Consider the following 20,525-nt stretch of genomic DNA (forward strand, 5'->3'; position numbering starts at 1 on the left):
ACTCAACCTTTGTATGCAAACATTAACAGCTTTAATAATCGTAAATTTACCTTACCAAACCTAAAATACGCTAATTATTATCTCAGACAATATTTGAAGTTGCAAAATCGGGTATAAAAACGTACTTTTTCTTCCTAGACATACTTTTTTTTCAACGGATTTGGATGCTTAGCCTTCAAAATGTAGAGATCTGGGAAATATGATCGCTATAGTTTGGTCGGTATAGTTTGTACTGTATAGCTTGGATCGATATAGTTTTGTTAACTTAATATAATTTTATTTTTGTGTACTTCGCCATATTTCTATAACAAGCAAGTGAAAAATCTAACTATCTAAGCAAGTTGGAAAATTTTTGCACACAATTATAAAATTCCTTTATAGAACGTAGAGTTTATGTAAAAAACAATTTTTAATAATTATTTATTATATTTACTATTTTATGCAATTTTTGCTGACAACATTTTGAATCGTAAAGTATACAATATTTGCATTATTTCAAAGAATGTAATTTTTCGTGGCAAAATTTGATGGAAATCAGTAGATTAGTTACTGAGAAATTAAATTTTAAATATAAGATTTTTTTTAAGTGTGATTACTCAGTTTATACTATTCGAAAATTTTTAACCATAAATTATTAAAATGTCAAATATTCTTCACTTGTTTTATCCTAAATTAATACAAAGTCATGAAAAAATTAAGAAAAATATGCTCAATAAAAATTTCGGGTCAAAAGTTTAAGTATTTATGTTTGTTAACCCAGTCTATTAAGGTGTCTATATTCACTTTCTCCCGATCTCGGTTTCCCGTTCGATTCAACTTTCTTTGCCTTCTTCTCTTAAATCGTTAAAATAAACTCTTCCGGTTTGCTATACTCTCACTTTGTGCACGCCAACTCGTGATAAAGAACTTATACATAAAGCTACGTAATTGCAAATTTTGGAAACGAAATGTTCTGTGTTTTTGTGGAAAATCTTAGCGGATAAGAAAAAAATTAATGATCAAGCAGTTAGAAGCAATTGCGGGGGTTAGTAAGCAGAAAGTGTAGTAGGCGAAGTCTCCCAGTTTAATTAAATAATGTTTATAAATGATATAAATTTACCCTGTAATGTATTTTATTTCATTTAATGATATTTTTTTTTTAATTTTTATTTGATTAATCCTTTATTTATCAAATTATATTTAGGCTATATTTCTGCACGATAATGGTATAAAAATGAATGCGAAACTAGCATGGTAAAAATCACAAAGTTAAGGCACATTGTACTTCTTTAGTTTAACAATTCTCCAAATTGTAATTTAAATTTTTGCTCCTAACTGTATTATATAATTCTATAAAAAAATGAATTTTATAATAACAAAAATACCAGTCATTTTTTAAAGTAATAAGGCTCGGTTGCAAAAGAGCCCGGTAACATAGGTACCCAATAATCCTGTCTTAAGCTTTGAAAACAAGCATTAGTTTAAAAGAACTACCACAGGTAAAAAAATTAGAATAATTATTTTTAATCGGGACTTTAACAGAAAATAAGAAAATGTGATAATGATTTTTTATACCAATATTTTGTTGCTGCGATAATGTTTTTTCTCTAAAATATCAAATATCATCAATCTATCCTCTTAGCCAATATTTTCCTCACGTTTGTTTTTCTTCATTTCCATAGGTGGTATCATCTTTGATATGTTTTCTAAAAAGCAGTTGATTTTAACAACTGGTCAGCTTATCACCTCCATAACTATGATTGGAGTTCCATGGAGCAGAGATATTAAAACTCTAACCATATGGATGATCGTGAATGGATTCACGCTAGGAGCATTAGACACAGGTGATATAGTCTTTTTTTTTTATACAATTCGAACATAAACTGACATTTCTATCAATGTGGTGTTATAAAGATTTATGGTTATGAAATTTCCGCTTAATATAAGATACTGTCGCAACTTTTGAGAACAGAGCTCGGCAACTTTAGAGTAAACAAAACATATTTTTAATCTAGTTTTCAACAATATCAATTGAGGTATTGCAGAACACTGGCCAATCATGAATTATTTTTAATCTAATCAAATATAAATTTTTTGGTGATTCAAATGCTCGATTAATCATTAAAATTTGCTGCTTGGGTTTCAGTCTCTTTCTCGAAGATCGAAATGGGTTGATGACGGTAATATTTTCGCGATGTACGGTGATGATATCACAGGATTTGTATTTTAAATGGTATTTGAAATCACGTGTTGATACTTGCACTATGAAAGCGTGTTTCTATTCACCCTACTCCCGACCGTATTTCATGTTCTTCGAGGTAGGGGACAGTATTTGTAAAAGTGACTCTTGGTGACTGCAATGTAGGAATTTGGAGTTTCCATTCTTAAACTCCATTTTTTATTGATCAATATTTTCATATTATTGAAGATAACATAAATATTTACTATTTTTTCCTAATTTATTTTTCTCTCTGAAATTCTGTTTTATTTTTTTTCTATTCAATGAGAATAACACATTATCTAGAAGTTAAAACTTTCTTATTTCGTCTTTCAAAATTTGCTGTGACTTTTTTCTCTTAATCCTTTGAAATCTTTTGCGGTCGGTTTTTTTAAGGCTGATATGATTTGTGGATTTTAATCATTATGTCAGTGTTCAAAGAAAAATCTTTTGCTTCTTAACCAATACCAATCGTTATTTGGTCTTTTATGATGAAAAAATTAATAAAACTATAAGTACAATTAGTTAAATTTAAAATGAAGTCTTAATTAAAATTTTAGATGGAAAAACAAAATCGAAAAATATTTTAAAACTGCTATTTACTTTTTCAAAAAAAAAAACTAAATAAAAATGTGTTAGTCAATAAAAAAAAGGTGCTTTTTCCCTTTCAAAATAGCCGAGTTTAGTTGTGCGGGGTAATTAAACTCAGCTATTTAATTTAGCCATTTTTATGTAGTTTTTTTTTAAATGTTTCCTTAAATAGCTGTCATGTGAAAATTAAACCAATGAAAAAGAAAAATTATGTGCACTTGGTGACTTTGCGTTGGCAAATTTTTCACTTGCGCCTGCAAAATGGAAAGTTTACCAATATAACATATTATAAATATTAAATCAATAAACTCACTTGAACAGTATTGATATTTTCAGAAAAATGTCCCATTTTTTTAAAGCACAATAATCTTGTCATTAATTGTATTACCTTATCATCTTATCAATATTACAAAGGAAAGAACTGAAAACTATTTAATTTATTTAGATTCACTGTGATTGAGACATATTATATGAGTATTTATAATATTTTATGGTAAATATTTTATTTTGATAAATGATTCTTGATATTTTTTAAAAAAAAAACATTTTAATTTTATCAATTTTATTCAGTAAAACAATCAAACTGTTAGGCATATAAAATGAAAAAATAAATATATATTTTACTGAATTAGCACAAAGATATTCAAATGGTATTCAGTTTGATTCGATAAGAATTTTATATTTTATAGATAAGTGCTAATGTTAGTAATAAATCTTTAAAGAGGAAAATATTTATCATCATTTGTTAGTGTAGTGTATTGATATATGCACATTATTTTTTTAATAAATAAAACAAAGCAATTAAAATTTTCATTAATAAACATTTTTGGAGACATTTCTTCAAAACTGAAGGGCAGAATTCGACATAAACAAACGAAATATTGAGCAATTTAAAATATAACGAGAAAATTATTTTTTCAGCTTTTCGCATGAATTGCGCATGCGCACTAGAAGTGCTCGTGCGCATGAAATCTTAAATACGGGAGCGTAAGGAAGCTAACATACATTTTACCTTCCTACTGTTTTATTGATAGTTTACTTTTTTCACCCCTTAAGACGAAGGGAAATTTAGCTAATGTACAATATTATCTACTGTTTTTAGTTATGCAATTTATGACATTCAAATCTAACACAGATAGATTATAAATATTTTGAAATATTGTTTATTATTTATTGCATGGTTTTTTTGGCATTTTTTATTCTAAAAAATGTATATTTAGTGACCAACTTTCAATATTAGAACTCTCAAGCAAAAAAAGCCGAATAAAATATTAATATTTAGTAAATGAATAATTTTTAATATAAATATTGAATTTATCATATGTAATTTAAATTTGCGTACAAAAGGATAAAGAAAAATTCGCAATATTTCTTACTCTGACAGTGTATACCTAGGAATTCGTAGACAGAAAAAAACATTAAAAAAATATTCTGCATTTCCTAAAGATAATAGAAATTTTTATTTCATTAGTGTTGAAATTTTTATTTTAATTAAATTTTGCACTTCTTAATATTTACCCATTTTGGATGTTTTTCATTTCAATCACTATTTAAAATGAATAGTAGTTATTTCTTTTATAAAATTAGAATTTTTACATCCTATGAATAAAAATAATGTGACGATGTTGAGAGCACATTTCAGTTTCTAAGACTAATTTGAGAAAAAAAATCATCAAAATTGTTTTTTTTTTTTTTTTTTTTTTTTTTTTACGTTTCAATTTTGGCTGATTGATTTATTGTTGTTGATTCATAGATCTCACGTCAAAAATCTGTTTCTGTTTCGACCCTTCACAAATGTAATTGGATGAAAATGCTAATTTTTTAAAAATCGATTTAATTTTCAGGAGCAAATGTTTGCTGCCTAAACCTGTGGGGTAAAGACAGTGGACCATACTTTCAAGCACTCCATTTCATGTTTGGCTTTGGTGGATTGATAGCTCCTCTCGTAGCAGCTCCTTTCCTTGGTGATTACTCTGAATATGATGAAATGAAGAGCAATATGACACTAACTGCCAATGATAGTGATTACCCAATTCCTACAGAAGCAATGTTTTTAAATGCATCAAGTATAACTTCCGCTGAAATACCCCGAGTCACCTACGCATACATATGCATTGGAGCCATATCGTTTTTAGTTTCCCTTCTGTTTTTTGTGATGTCAATCATATCACCAATCGATGAAAGTGGTAGAAAACCTGAAGAAACAGAATCTGGCAATAGAAGTTTCGGATTTACGGCCATCATCGTAACTCTAACCTCAATTTTAGTCACAACTGCAATGGGTACTGAAATTGGATATGCTCAAATGTTAACTACTTATGCCGTTAAAGGACCACTGCATCTAACACCGACTACCGGAAGTTACATGACATCAACCTATTGGGCGGCATTTACAGTTACAAGGTTTGCAGCAATATTTTTGAGCGTTAAATTTAGCCATTTAACTATATTAGTATTCGATGTCATCGTAACGTTCCTTGGTGGACTTGTTCTGTTAATTTTTGCTACTCACTACGATTGGGCTCTTTGGGTTGCTTCCATATTTCTCGGAGTTGGAATAGCATCTTTCTTCCCAGCATCAGTGAGTTGGATTGAAAAATATATCAATATCACCAACAAAATCGCCTCAACATTTCCTATCGTAGCTTCTTTTGGAGAAATGCTTATTCCTTACGCAATCAACTACTTTATAGAAACGAAGCCAAAAGTTTTTATTTATGTAGTTATTGGAAGCTGTGCATTAGCAATTATTGTAACATTTTTTATGTATTTAATATTAAGAAATGCACCTGGTAAATATACTATAAAGAGACGTGTTGTATATGTTTCTAAGGAAAGCCATATATAGTGTAATTAAGGCAACTAATAAATAATATGTATTCATTTTCAAATAATTGAAAAGTAGTAAAGAAGTTAATTTAGTGCTCTTAATTTAGTATTATTCAGTCTAAAATAAAACTTTTTTAAATATAAATCATGTTTATTATTAATTAAGAAAGAAGCGTAAAAGCAAAATCAACGCAAAATTGAAATGAAAAAAATGGCAAACAGTAAATCAAGGGTTTAAATCTCGAACTTCTGAAAATTCCAATTTGGACTGGGCTATAAATTGAAGTATCGAGATAAATCGATTTAGCGCATATATCGGCAAGGCGATACAGCGACTTTCATTCAAGGCGATGCATCAGAAATCTGATTTAAGCCGTCGAGTAAAGGCAACGAGCGCAAAACGATATAGCGATATAAGACACACAAGGTTATAAGATAACGATAAAGCGATATAAGACTCTTCTCTTACGTTCCGATGTCGACTCGCACTGTGGAAGACGATGTTCGTTTCGTTATGTTGAAATGGCCTTGATTGGTGAGATGTAAAATCAGAATCAGAGTTTTGAGAACACATATCGTTATATCGCATGTTCCTTTTCGCACCTCTTAGCTTTTTTTTTTTTCTTTGTCGCGACTTTTCTTGTAGATTATTTTCAGTGGGACTAACTTCGTGATCGCCGATGTTACCTTGTTCTGAAGGCAATCTATTATTGAAAAGAATATATAAAGAAGAGTTTCTTCATTAATTAGATAAGTTTTTTACTTTCTTTTAATTTATTAAATTTTTTTTGGATGAAACTTCTAATAATTTAATGAGTTTTTATTACTGATTTTAAATTTATACTACAGATTGACTTATGTCCAAATTCAAATGACAAAAATAAATTTTGTTTTAACTTTATTTCTAAAAATAAACCTTGCTGTTTTTATTTTTAGAAATAAAGTTAAAACAAAATTTATTTTTGTCATTTGGATTTGGACATAAGTCAATCAACTTTTTTTATACAAACAAATTTGAAAGGTTTGCGTATTTTATTCATTTTTTTTAAATCATTTAGCACTTCGTTTTATTAGAGAGTGTAATAATTTTTTTTTAAAAATATTCTTTTCATATTATTTGTTAATTAGCTAAATATATTATCGAATATCAAAATTTTTTTATTTTTAAGAAATTAAACCTTACTTTGTTTTTCGTTCATAATTCGGTCATTATTTAATTTAATTTAATTATGTATCTGAAATGATAAGGTCCCGCAGTGGACTGATCGTTAAGACAAGGTTCCCTGCAGATCACCGAAGTCAAGCATCACGGTCAGTGTGCGGGTGAGTGACCACTTGGATCAGTCTGCGTAGGGACCGAGGGTGTGCGGTATTGGTCCTCGTTAAAATGTTCTACCGTAAAGTGCTCAACTTCGCGTGCAGGTCGTCGAGCTACCGAAGCGGGGGTGCCATCCCATCTGCAGAGAATCAAAATTGTGATGGCATGTCTTCGGATCATCCTCAGAGATGTTTCCCAGACCCTCGCCAATAAGCCCATTGTGCAGCTCTAGTGTGACGTAAATGAACTATAATAACTGAAATGATAATAATAAAAAATAGTGTTTTAAAAGCGTTTTCTTTTTTCTAAAATTTATTTAGCACTTTGTTTTAAACATACAAATAATTTTTAACGTTTCATTTAGAAATTGAACATTAAGATCAAAATTAATAAATATGTAATTATTTATGCATAATAGTACAAGAAAATATTAATTTGTAAAAAGCGCTTCAAAAAAAGTTTTTAACACTTTGTTTTACGCGTGTTATGAATTTCTAAACAAACATTTCAATAAATATTTTGAGTAAGATTTTTACATTATAGTTAATTTATTTAATATTTTTCTTAAGCAAATATATATCTTCAAATTTATGAATTGATTTAAATCAATTTGAGTACGAAGTTTTGATGGAAATCTGCAGCTTTACAAGTAAATGAAATTTAAAAATACTATATCGCGATACATCGGTATATCGCGATGCAAAACTGACGATGCATCACGATATATAATTTTTAATATCGCCCAGTCCTAATTCCAATACACCAACCATTGCAGGAACTTTTGCATCTAAAAAGAGATGTGCCTCATTTATGAAATTCTTCTAAACTACGTGAAAAATAAAATTAAATTTCATAAATAAGAATTATAAACTTAAAAGTTTTAGTTTGCCCACTTCATCAATATGACAATCTAGTAAAGCCCATCTTAAATCGTTTCCAGTTGGTTATATCAGTTGCTAGCTTTCTCTTTTAATTTTAACGTATTTTACCAGAAAGTTAATTCTTCTTGTTTTCGTTATTCCTCAATTTTGAGTATCAATAAATTTATAATGGTTAATTTATTAATTAGATCACTATTATCTTTTACTTTACCAATGTATTCATATTGCTCTGAAGAAATTTATATTTTCAATGATATTTGGCTGTTGAAATTTGTTAAATAGTTCATGATTAATCTTGAATAAAACCAAGCAAGATGACACTAACAATTTTTTGTTATAAAAATCAGAAATTTATTTTTGTCAGATCCGTATTCATTGACTTAAAGTAATACAAGCTTTCTTTAATAAATTACTTATTTTTAATATTCGTTAAAACTGGTATTAGCATTGCTTTAAGTAGATTTCCTAAAGTATAATAACGGCTTTGTGACAACGATATCCTAGCACTAATTTCGATTTTAGTTTCATTATTATTTTTTAATATAGTGCAGTTTGATTGTTAAATTTTGGATATGATCTTGATTACATCTGATAAATTATGAGAGTAGGTAAGTTAGTACAATAATGGTATAACTATAGTAATTTTATAGCTCGGTAGCTATAGTAATTGTATAGCTAATTCTTAAAGAATCTATAGGTACGTTACTACAATAATAATGTAACTATAGTAATTGTATAGCTAAAATAAATGAACAGCTAATTCTTAAGGAATCTAGGTAAGTTTTTTACAATAATTATCTATAGTAATTGTATAGATTGGTGAACGAAATATTAAAAAAAAACATTGAAACTTTAGTTTTGAAATGGTTCTAATAGTATGTGCGATAAGTATTTGTTGATATTATAATAATTTTAATTAAGGGGTACATTCAATCATTGCTTGCATTTGTAAAGCATTCTAATTCTTAAAGAATCTAATTCAGACAATGATTTTTTATCGTAAGTTTGTGGAATGTAATTTCCATCTTTAGTCACCATAGAATACTTGTTCCAGCTCTTTGCAAAGAAAGTACTGCCAAGGCTGGAGTTTTTCGAAGGCATAGTACCATTCTGCAAAAGAGAAACCATGATTTTATTTCAAATATAGAGTGATTCAAAACTAGCAAAATAAACAGATACATCAACCATATAATACAATGATCATCTTATTTACTATATATATATATATATATATATATATATATATATATATATATATATATATATATATATATATATATATATATATATATATATATATATATATATATATATATATATATATATATATATATATATATATATATATATATATATATATATTTTAAATAATTGTTTTAATTATCAAACTTTTTAATTACAAACTTTAAATTATCATGTATTATATTATCACCTTGCGCGCATCCATTTTCGGGTCCACCCAAGGTAACTAACAAATTAGACGCGCTTCAGTTATGCAGTAAGAACGTGCCATAAGATATCACTATTTATGCTTCTGTTTTCATATAATGTAATCTGGCAATCTTATTACGAAAATATTATAAATCATTCTTGAAAGATTCCGGTACGCGTAAGTTCATTTAATTCGCTCCTCACTATGTAGATTTCCTTTCGTGTACTGTTCTCTAATCTCTTTACATTTTATTTTCAGTTTTTTGCTTGATATATTTGTTTGTTTTTCCGTAAATATTTTTTACTTAATGTGTTCCAATTTCGTTTAAATTTTTTTGAGTGCTTCTCACACTGTTGTATTGATATATTTTGCTTTGGCTATATTAATACAATGTTAGAAAGCACTCCTTTTGCGGATATAATCGTGTGAGCTGATGAAGAGATTATATCTTTTCTTAGTTTTGCTTTCCAAATTTTAATTAAATTTTTTTTGTTAAGGTATTAAAAATTATGTTTTTTAAATACTTTTAGAAAATTATTGTTAATAATTTTCTTCTCTTGTCATTATTTTTTTTTTCCATATTTTCTCAAGTTTTTAATATATATATATATATATATATATATATATATATATATATATATATATATATATATATATATATATATATATCCAATTATTGGACAATGCTAATATTTTATTCTAAATACTAGTAACTCAGAATGGCCATCGGAATAGTGTTATCACTTCTAAAATTTTCTTTTCATTGCATTACCAATTGGCAAAATGGGTCTTGTTTTGGGTTTAATGGCGTCCGTACTTTATTTGGACGTCATCACACTTTTCAACTGTGCTAAAGAGCAATAGTAAACAGTGCGCATGTGTCGTCATTGCATGCGTTGCAATGGCGACCGCTGCTGTTTAATAATTTTTTTGGAATTCTATTTTTCTTTTTCTTTTCAACTGCAGTCATTCTTAATGTATTGAGATAATAATAATTTAAAGCATTTTTACCTTCCTTTTATTATTGACTTATAATTACTGTCTTGACGGTGATTTTAATATAAATATGAATACTGAGGAAGGAAAAGTATTTTGTGATATCGTGAAACACGTATACAGGCAGGATTTTAAAAAAAATCCGACTGCAAACATCATGTGAGACAAGCATTTGACCAACGAGTAACCAGTGATCGTAATAAAGCAATTACATTTTTCTTCTATTTTGCTTTTGTATTAACATTTCTTCTTATCAGCGTTTTTATTTTTTTTTTTCATTTTCAGAATACGAATTTATTCAAGTGAGTTAATGATCGGATCTTTATGTTCTAGAACTCAATCTTGATGGCTCGAGGAGGTGACCTTAAATATGCTAATTAATAAATGCAGACTATATTTTTAGTCACGAAATCAACCTGAAAAACGTACTTCCTCTAAATAAACTTATCTTCTTTTTCCCGATGGATTTGGATTTCTGACCCCCAAGATGTGGGGGTTAGTCGAAATCTGGGAAATATGGCCCCAGAGGTTAGGTCAGGAGAGCGCTCAAAAGTTTGAACCCATAATGTAAATTTTACTTTTTCCGTATTTCGCTATATCTCCAGAACTTTTTAAGCGAATTGAAAAATTTTTGCACGCAATTATAAATAATTCCAAATTTTTTATTTAATAATGGTCGAGAAACATTTGAATACAATTCGGTTGAATGCAAATAGGTAAACAATTTTTTGCATCATCTTAAAGAATGTAGTTTTGTTTGGCAGAATACGAAATTAGAGCAAAATCGGTTGAATTGTTTCTGAGAAATTGAATTTCAAAAATGTCAGATATTTAAAATTTGATTTCCCAAGAACTATTTGACTGATTCTGCTCAAATTTTATATTGTGCCATTTAAAATTATATTATTTGAAATGATACATAATTTTTCAAGTCTTACAACTCAACACTGTTTAAAAAATAATAATAATAAATATTTACTGTAGTTAATTTTTGCATGGGATTATCTTTCAAAATCTGAAATCCGAATCCATCAGAAATCAGAAACCACAGAAAAAAAGGTATGTTTTATTCAGAGGAAGTACGTCTTGGGGCCTGATTTCGTAACTTAATATATCGTTTGCACTTATTAATCAGCAAATTTGAGGTCACCATCTCAAGCCATTAAGATGTCATCAGAGTCCTAAAATGTGAAGATCCGATCATTAAATCAAAAGTTATTCAGGGTAGTCCTTTTTTCCGCACTGTACATCTTGTTTGTGTAGCTATGTTGAACTCTACTTTGAATCGAGCTACTGTTCATGTAGACGGGCAGTGCCATTAATTGGATATCAAGAATTCAATATTGAATTCAAAAATAATCAACACCGAATGGGTGTTTTGAGAAGCGAAAATAATCCATGTATGAATGCCGGTGAGTTTAGCGTGCTTTTGTCACTATTTTCAACAAGAATTCTAAAAATGTATATTAAAAGCAGTCTTTCCGGAACACCCGATATAAAACTCAAATATATTTCTTAAAATCCCTTACTTGGTTCTATATTTTCCCAGTTAATCCTGACATATTCGTCTCTATCTGATCTGTTATGCTCATGTTCAAAACCAACTGCATGCATGAGTTCATGAACGATTATAATAAAGTTTTGGCATCCCTTTCCGAGGGAAAGTAAATTCTCTCCTCCAATTCTTCCCCAGTGAGAATAACATCTACGAGAGAAAAAAAATAATATTAATAATTTTCACTTTATCGCAACACTCCCAAGCTTAAGATTTATACTCACCCTGTATGACGGAAAATATTGACGTAATCTCGCTCATGAGTTCTTTTAACAAAGCGAATACAGCTATTATCTTCAATATGTTTCATAGCCTTCTCTATGTCCGCCCTCATGAATTCTGAAATTATATATATATATATATATATATATATATATATATATATATATATATATATATATATATATATATATATATATATATATATATATATATATATATATATATATATATATATATATATATATATATATATATATATATATATATATATATATATATATATATATATATATATATATATATATTCTGATACGTATATTATGTCTGATATATATATATATCTGATACATATATTTATGTACATATATTTTTTTCTTCCTCGTGAAATTTTGCTAACTGTTAAAATAGTATGACGCCCGGTGGCTGAGTGATAGAGCTTCGCGCTGTCGTGCCACAGGTCTCTGGTTCGATCCTCGGGGTGGGCAAGGTTGACTCAGCCTTTCATCCCTTCAGTGGGTCGATAAATGAGTACCAAGCATGCTTGGGGACTAAACACTGGGGGTTCCCCGTTCGGCTGACCACCTGACCGTAACATCTGCTCCTGCACCCCTGAGCCCAAGGTCCACAAAACTGAGATGGGCACAGTAGGCCTTGGCCCTCTATGGGCTGTCGTGCCGCTGAATTTTTTTAGTTTAAATTAGTATATCTATTTTTAAAACATTTTTTACTTTTACTCCATACCGGTAAGTTTGTTTTCTACTTTCTTTTATTTCAAATTCCTTTTCAACTGCATTTTTATTTTACTGCGATACATTTTACATTATTTATTTTTTAGCGATATATTTTACATTCATTTTACGTTATTTATTTTTTAGTGATAGACACATTATAAAGAGTAATTTTGATCCTAGGATAATTATTTTTTATTCAGAAATATCGCATTTATCGTTAAGGATGTGTCCTAATGAAGAACTCTACGTTTTCCGATTAAAAGTTTTTCTATCTTATTTTCTTTTATTCTTCTTCTTCTTTGTGGGATATATATATATATATATATATATATATATATATATATATATATATATATATATATATATATATATAAACCAATTGGCGAAATCTATTAATCTATAACAACTTCTTAAAGATTCTTCGATTAATTTTGATAATCCTTAGGGCATTTTCCACATTGCTCGTCAGTGCGAGTTTAGCTACATCGAATTAACTAGACGTGTTTTATAATTTGCATTAAAGGAGTTAGATGGATATATTCATTATCAAGAATGCAAGAAATTACCAATTGCTGCACATTGTTGGAATTTCAAACATAAATTCAATTTCGACAGTGACAAAATTATTTCCACCCCAGTCCCATGCCCTCCAATCTTGCTTTATTCATAGAATTGCTGATTTCCTTGTTAACGACATTAATTCTTCACCATGACCTCTCCATTTCGCATGGAAATGCATTTTATCTTGATTTGTTCCTTTCGGTGACCAATATGGTTTTTCTTCTTCTGTTTTTCATATATTTTTTTCTCCCTCGGCAACTGTGATTTTTCTACTTCTGTTTCTCACCTTTATTTTGTCTTATTATTACGTTGGTAACCTTACCTTTTACATATCAAATCACTTTTGCTCCTTCTCATTCATGTCCGACATGTCTTGAAAATGAGCGCATGTTTCTGAGCGTTTGAAATATGTCTACAGTTATTTCCAATTTTTATATTTTTGAAGTGAATAAAGTTTTCAATCAAGTAATAGCCATTTTAACTGTTCGTCGCGGTGTTTTTCTTAGCTTCTTAATTCTTTGCCAGGAGGATAGGATTTCTAAGTTTCTTTATTAATTGTTGTTGCCAAATGCACTCGAAACCTTCTTCTACACCAAAAATATTGACGGGTTGTCTCTCAGTCTTATCAAAATAAATTAATTTCTTATAGTTTAATAAAATATTTTTTGAGAAAGAATTTTTTCAAAAATGTCACTTTACCTTCTGCCGCAAATAAGTTCGTCAAGAGACAATAACTTTCATGGATGTAAAGGAATGATAAACGTTTTTTTTTTTCACATTTTAAAAAGGTAAATATTAGGCTTTACTAAAAACATAAGTTACCTAATTCAGGAGAAATGATGTAAGGAACAGCACCACCAGGCCACAACTGAGAGTCACGTGGTACAGCATTTCGGTCCTATCAGAAAATTTATATGATTTTGATAAAGAATTCAATTTAGAAACGGGAAATGTTTCTCCTAATATGGCATCATTTGATATTATTCTAATTATCTGATAACATTTTATACACATATCACCTAATGCAGAAATAAAACAAGACCTAAATAAAATAAAAATTTACAGAAGTGACCCTTTCCTGTACAGTTTTTCAATCTAGCACATAATGTTTAAGTATTGGGCTAAGTTATGTCATCTTATTAACTAGGTGGATTTAGTTCGTAATTTTGTCAACTTAAGGTATTAAAAAATGGATCTAAAAAAATTGAATATGCTACGTTTCTGCAGTACTTCGTTCATATTTTGAGTCACATTATAAAACCTAATGTGACTCAAAATATGAATGAAGTACTGCAGAAACGTAGCATATTCAATTTTTTTAGATCCAGAAGTTCAGTCACTTCATTTGTTTCTGAGTATCAAAGCATGATTTGTTGAATTCTTGCTCTTCAGACCGATTAAAAATTGCAGTTCAACTAATTGTTGCTGAATGTATTTAAGTTTTTTAATAAGTTTTAACTGAAGTCTCCATAGAAAGGAATTCCTAATTTTTTTCAATCAAACTATGAAAAATTAGTCTGTGATTCTCTCTCGATAGATGATTTTTTTATTTTATTTTATAACCGTCGTTGAACAGCCGACCCAATTTCATGGGTTTACGACTACTAACGTTCAACTCCGTAGCCTTGTAATTTTGAGCCAATCCAGAAGACAAGGAAACTCGTGGAGAAACACCCCCAGAGGTATTGATTTGTTGTGGGAACATGGAGGACTTTGAGACTCGACAGATTTAACGTGCATCAGTCACCATTTACTACACGGGGAGTCTTCGGCCGGCGAGGATCGAACCCACGACCTCTTGGATATGGTCCCAGCGCCCTACCGACCAGGCTATCCCGGCCCCCTCGATAGATGATTGTAATTTATAAATTATTAGGTAAACATTTTGTTGTTGTTTCTAACACCAATTTATTTTATTTTATTTTATAACCGTCGTTGAACAGCCGACCCAATTTCATGGGTTTACGACTACTTACGTTCAACTCCGTAGCCTTGTAATTTTGAACCAATCCAGAAGACAAGGAAACTCGTGGAGAGACACCCCCAGAGGTATTGATTTGTTGTGGGAACATGGAGGACTTTGAGACTCGACAGATTTAACGTGCATCAGTCACCATTTACTACACGGGGAGTCTTCGGCCGGCGAGGATCGAACCCACGACCTCTTGGATATGGTCCCAGCGCCCTACCGACCAGGCTATCCCGGCCCCCTCGATAGATGATTGTAATTTATAAATTATTAGGTAAACATTTTGTTGTTGTTTCTAACACCAATTTATTTTATTTTATTTTATAACCGTCGTTGAACAGCCGACCCAATTTCATGGGTTTACGACTACTAACGTTCAACTCCGTAGCCTTGTAATTTTGAGCCAATCCAGAAGACAAGTAAACTCCTGAATCACTACCCCCAGAGGTATTAATTTGTTACGGGAACATGGAGAACTTTGTGACTCGAAAGATCTAGCGCGTATCTGTCACCATTTACTACACGGTGGCTGGGATCGAACCCACGAACTCTTGGACATGGTCAAAGTGCCCTACCAAACAGGCTATACCGGCCTTTCTAATGCCACTTGTCGATACCAGCAAGCCTGCTTGATGAAACCAAGTGAATTTAAGGCAGATTGTGCGATTCTTGTTTCTTTAGTGGTGCCATCCATGGACAAGAATACGACTTCAGCCACACACACACACACGTCATTGCCCGTTTATACAGCGGCCACATTCATTCATACGCAGACCGTAATTTTGACCTGAACCAGAGAACGATCAATCTCCAATTCAGTATCCCCAGAGGTATGATTTGTTGTGGGAACATGAAGGACTTTGTGAATTGACATATTTAACGTGCACCAGTCACTATTTGCTACACGGGGAGTCTTCGGCTGGTGGGGATCGAACTCACGACCCCTTTGACATGGGCTCAATGCCCTTTCAAGCAGGCTATACCGGTCTGATAAATATTCTTAAAATATATATGAATATGAGGTCTTTTTCAAGAACATGAAGATATGTAAATTTGATTTAATATTATGTGCATAAATTAATTTTCCTATAAATTATTTCTGAAATCACTTACCTCATTTGGATCAACACCTAATATGTCTCCTTCAAATAAACCTTCATTGATAAGAGGATTGTAAGGTACTGAAAAATAGAACACAAATTAAATGCAGTGATTACGGAAATCCCTGTATGTGTCAACACTAATTTCTGATACAGAATCAAGGTCTATAATTGTTCTAAAAATACAAATCAATCGCAGTGATTACAAAACTCCCTACATATCTCAACATTAATTTTTGTTTGGAAATCAAAATTTACAATAGTTCTAAAAATTAATATTAGTGATTGTGATTATATATCTCCTTGCATATCTCAAAACTAATTTCCGTTGGAGAATCAAAATTTACAATAATTCTAAAAATTAATGTTAGTGGTTGTGATTATGGAACTCCCTGTACATCTCAATATTAATTTCCGTTGGAAAATCAAAATTGACTATAGTTCTAAAATGTATGTAAACTTTAGTGATTGAAGAATTCCCTGCATCTCTCAATATTATTTCATTAAGTTAATCAAAATTTATAATGATTCTAAAAATCTATATAAAGAGTAGTGATTACAGAACTCTATATCTCAACACTAATTTCTGTTAGAGAATCAAAATTTTAAAAAAAAACTTTATTGATTGCATTTTACGCTGCAAACAGATATTAAAGATTGTCTCCATAATAAAGAAAGAATGGTAGAAAACTCGACTGAAGGAAATTCCTTTTTTTCCAAAATTGATATTTAACATTCTTACCAAGTGTGTCAAAAATTACCATTGAAAGAAAAGCAAAACTAGATTCAAATATACAGATTTCTGCATTCTGTTTATGAAGCGAGTTTTTAAAGACAAAATCGCAATTCGATATCGGTAACGATATTGTTACCATCGACAATTTCGACAACGGATGTTATTACAAAAGACTATTTATAAAAAATACGCCATTTTAGCTATAACGTGGCGGAACCTATTACCAATACCTATAACCAGACCAATTAAAAAGACTACCGCGTAAATATTTTCATTGAAACGGTTGGATATACAACAGAAAACATTTGTCTCGTGTTTTCTAAGTCATCAGTGACTACTGTTGACAAATTTCGTGAATTATTTTGAAACTTAGTGGAACAATTCGTTGATTTAAATAGCAGAAAGCAGCAACCCGTATAGATCTATCAAATTTCGTTTTTCTTCCATTGATTTTTCAAATGAATGAAGATTTAAGGCACCTTGTAGTATCTTTTTTAAATACTAATTTCGATCCATGCAAAGATGTATTTTAATTAGCTTCTTTGATTTATTTTTAGCGATATCTACTCTGCTGTAAGCAGCGCAAGTGCTACACGAAAGATTTTGGGATAATTGGCTTGATATCTATTTTCTTTTTACTGCTAATGCTATAAACGTTAAAATAAAACTTTAAAAAACTGATAAACAAAATTCATTCTTGAAAGAAAATTACAATACCCATAATTAAATGCCATAGATATATATGAAAATCTCAATTTTGATTTTTTGTTGTTGTTATTTATGTCTACTTTTCCATTGTACGGCAGTGAGCAATGGTGACTCATGGGATAGAGCACTTGCCTCACGATGAGGTGAGCCCAAGTTCAAACTTCAGCGGTGGTTGGCCAATGCGAATTCCGCACTGGGTTCGCATCGACCACAGTGCAGATGCAAAATATCCTCAGTGGTAGATGGATCATGGTCCCCTTGCCTTCAGGCTAACCGTAAGGGCTTCGTGATTTTCCTTTCAATGTAACGCAAAGCTGGTTAGTTAAATCAAAAGGTCCTCCACGAAAGCAAATTTCCCCCAACACTTGATTCGTGAGTTCCCTTGTGTTCTAGATTGAGTTCAAAATTACAAGGCTACGGAGTTGAACATAGGTAGTCGTAATCCTAAAACTCTGTTCAACGACGGTTGTAAAATAAAATGTGACGTACAGTTTTATAAAATTTGAACTGAAGTTTAAAAGTTTCCACGGTATAAATTTTTTTCTATCTCATTAGTTTAAGTTAACGTAATAAAAACTGTCCGACTTGTATAAAGCACTCCACGAAGTCAAATTTTCCCACATAATTGATCCAGAAGTTCCCTTGTCTTCTAGATCGCGCTCAAAACAACTAGGTTACGGAGTTTAACATTAATAGTTGTAAACTCAAACTTGGGTCTGCTGTTCAACGTTGTTTATAAAACAAAATGAAGTAGCAGGGCAGTACTGTTATCACAATAAATACTCTTAAAAACATATAAAGGTGTTGAATTCCTTACCTTCGAATCCATAAGTTATTTGAAAAACGCAAAATATTACGAGAGCGTACATAGTGAAGTACCTGGGGCATTTATGATAGTAAGTTCCCATGTGCATATTTATTTATCTTAACATTTTCCTTCTGTTGCAAAAATATTTTTAATCCTATCTCGCTTTACATTGACTGTTATCTATTTGATGAGAAAACTTAAACATGTTTAGATTAATATAGAACTCTGTCATTGTACCTGTGGCATTTATGATAGTAAGTTCCCATGTGCATATTTATTTATCTTAACATTTTCCTTCTGTTGCAAAAATATTTTTAATCCTATCTCGCTTTACATTGACTGTTATCTATTTGAGGAGAAAACTTAAACATGCTTAGATTAATATAGAACTGTCATTTTAGCTGAATTTTAAAGAAATATGCATACCAAAGCTTAAGATTTTAAAAAATATAATATCTATATAAACACTAATAACAGTTCTTTTAAGAATTTTTTAAGTAAAGTGATTTTTAGAACCTCCAAGCGTTATTCATTTGAAGAAGTTTGTAAAAAATTTCGTTCTCTATAAAATAACTTTTGAAGTTACCAAAGTGGCAGAATTCATTTTTGGAAGACAACTTCCGAATTGAAAGCAGCGAACTAATTTGAACATGCAAATTAAGTTGAATTAATAACATAGCTGACATATTAAAATCTAACGAGACAGCTAACATATTAAAATCTAACGAGACAGCTAACATATTAAAATCTAACAATAATTGCTTCTTTCAGAAAAATTTATATTTGATATAAAATCAAATGCAAATTTTCATAAGGGAAACAATAAATGTAATTGCGTTATCTTAAAATCAAGAAGACAAACAAAAAATAATGTAAAAAGCAATTATTGTTCAGAAAACTCATTTGAAATACAACATCAATAATAATAAATTTCAAAAGAAAAAAAAATATTTTAAATTTTGTTTTGGATTTTGATCACTTATATTTGAAGGAAACATCCTTACAAAACGTGTTTTGTTTCTTCTTGCAAGTAAGTACACGACCATGATTCAAATACTTTTCAAAAAGCTTTTTCTTGAAAAGTTTTTTTTAAAATCTAAATCGAAGGCTTGGGAGGGACCAACTTTTTACAGCAGCATTGAAAAGTTGCGCGTTTGGTAGAACAGTAACTGAACTTATCATTCACTATGAAAATAGTTTAAGATAGTACAAAATAGTAAATTTTTTACATTTTGTTTAGTTTTCTAGTTAAAATTTGTAGATTTATAGAAAAATAAAGAAGGGTGGATAATGTAAGAATATTTTAAATTTTACTGACGCAAAAAACAGTTTCATTTTTTGCTTTTCAGTTTGTATATGAAATATTTACTCCGACCTGCCCCAATTTTGGGCATACGGGTAAATGTTTATTAAAATCAAGAAAAACAGAAAAGTACATAAAATACAAAAAGTAACATTACAGAGTAACATTATGTAAACATTACAGAGTCTGATGGCAACAGCAGTAAAATAATTAAAATGCTCCGAGAGTCCCGCCTTATAGTGCCGAAGCCGACGGGGCTTCCCTTATAGTGAGCCAGAGACACAAATGAAAAATTTTACAACACATCGCAGTGATGTATTTAAGAACAGTAAAACATGAAGTGAACCATTAAAAAAAACGTGTACCTGAAGTGAACATAAGAAAACATTAAAAGGTCACAGGTAAACGGAGGTCCTAAGTTAATATAGGTCAAAGAACCAATACAGTCGATGACAAATTGACAACAGGTAAGACAGAAGAACAAGGCGTAATGAGCCAAGAAATTCTCAAATGTAAAACAAAAGGAGGTGAAGATGTAAAGTGGTAAAACAAACAATTATCAAATACAATTAAAAGGCGATGCTAAAA

At 30.2% G+C, this 20,525-nt stretch overlaps 2 protein-coding genes across 3 annotated transcripts in view; one reads left to right on the forward strand and one right to left on the reverse strand.

Moving 5' to 3' along the window:
- LOC139425174 (solute carrier family 60 member 1) overlaps window positions 1-5,762 on the forward strand; it is a 40,127-nt gene extending 34,365 nt beyond the window's left edge. For both annotated transcript variants that reach the window (XM_087165492.1, XM_087165491.1), the window contains exons 4-5: window positions 1,662-1,823; window positions 4,633-5,762. In XM_087165492.1, coding sequence (XP_087021618.1) covers window positions 1,662-1,823; window positions 4,633-5,636 — 1,166 coding nt within the window. In that variant the 3' untranslated portion in view covers window positions 5,637-5,762. The remainder of the gene's footprint in view (window positions 1-1,661; window positions 1,824-4,632) is intronic.
- A 2,905-nt stretch (window positions 5,763-8,667) lies between these two features.
- LOC107441038 (astacin-like metalloprotease toxin 5) lies at window positions 8,668-18,795 on the reverse strand. The gene is given in 7 exon segments (XM_016054166.5): window positions 8,668-8,894; window positions 8,896-8,926; window positions 11,774-11,949; window positions 12,024-12,138; window positions 14,136-14,211; window positions 16,396-16,463; window positions 18,644-18,795. Coding segments are annotated over 7 exon segments (708 nt in total). The 5' UTR covers window positions 18,741-18,795; the 3' UTR covers window positions 8,668-8,749.
- Window positions 18,796-20,525: the final 1,730 nt, after the last annotated feature.

Source organism: Parasteatoda tepidariorum, chromosome 6, assembly GCF_982258835.1.
Source record: "Parasteatoda tepidariorum strain Cologne lab strain chromosome 6, Ptep-v5.0, whole genome shotgun sequence".
Taxonomy (NCBI): Eukaryota; Metazoa; Arthropoda; class Arachnida; order Araneae; family Theridiidae; genus Parasteatoda; species Parasteatoda tepidariorum.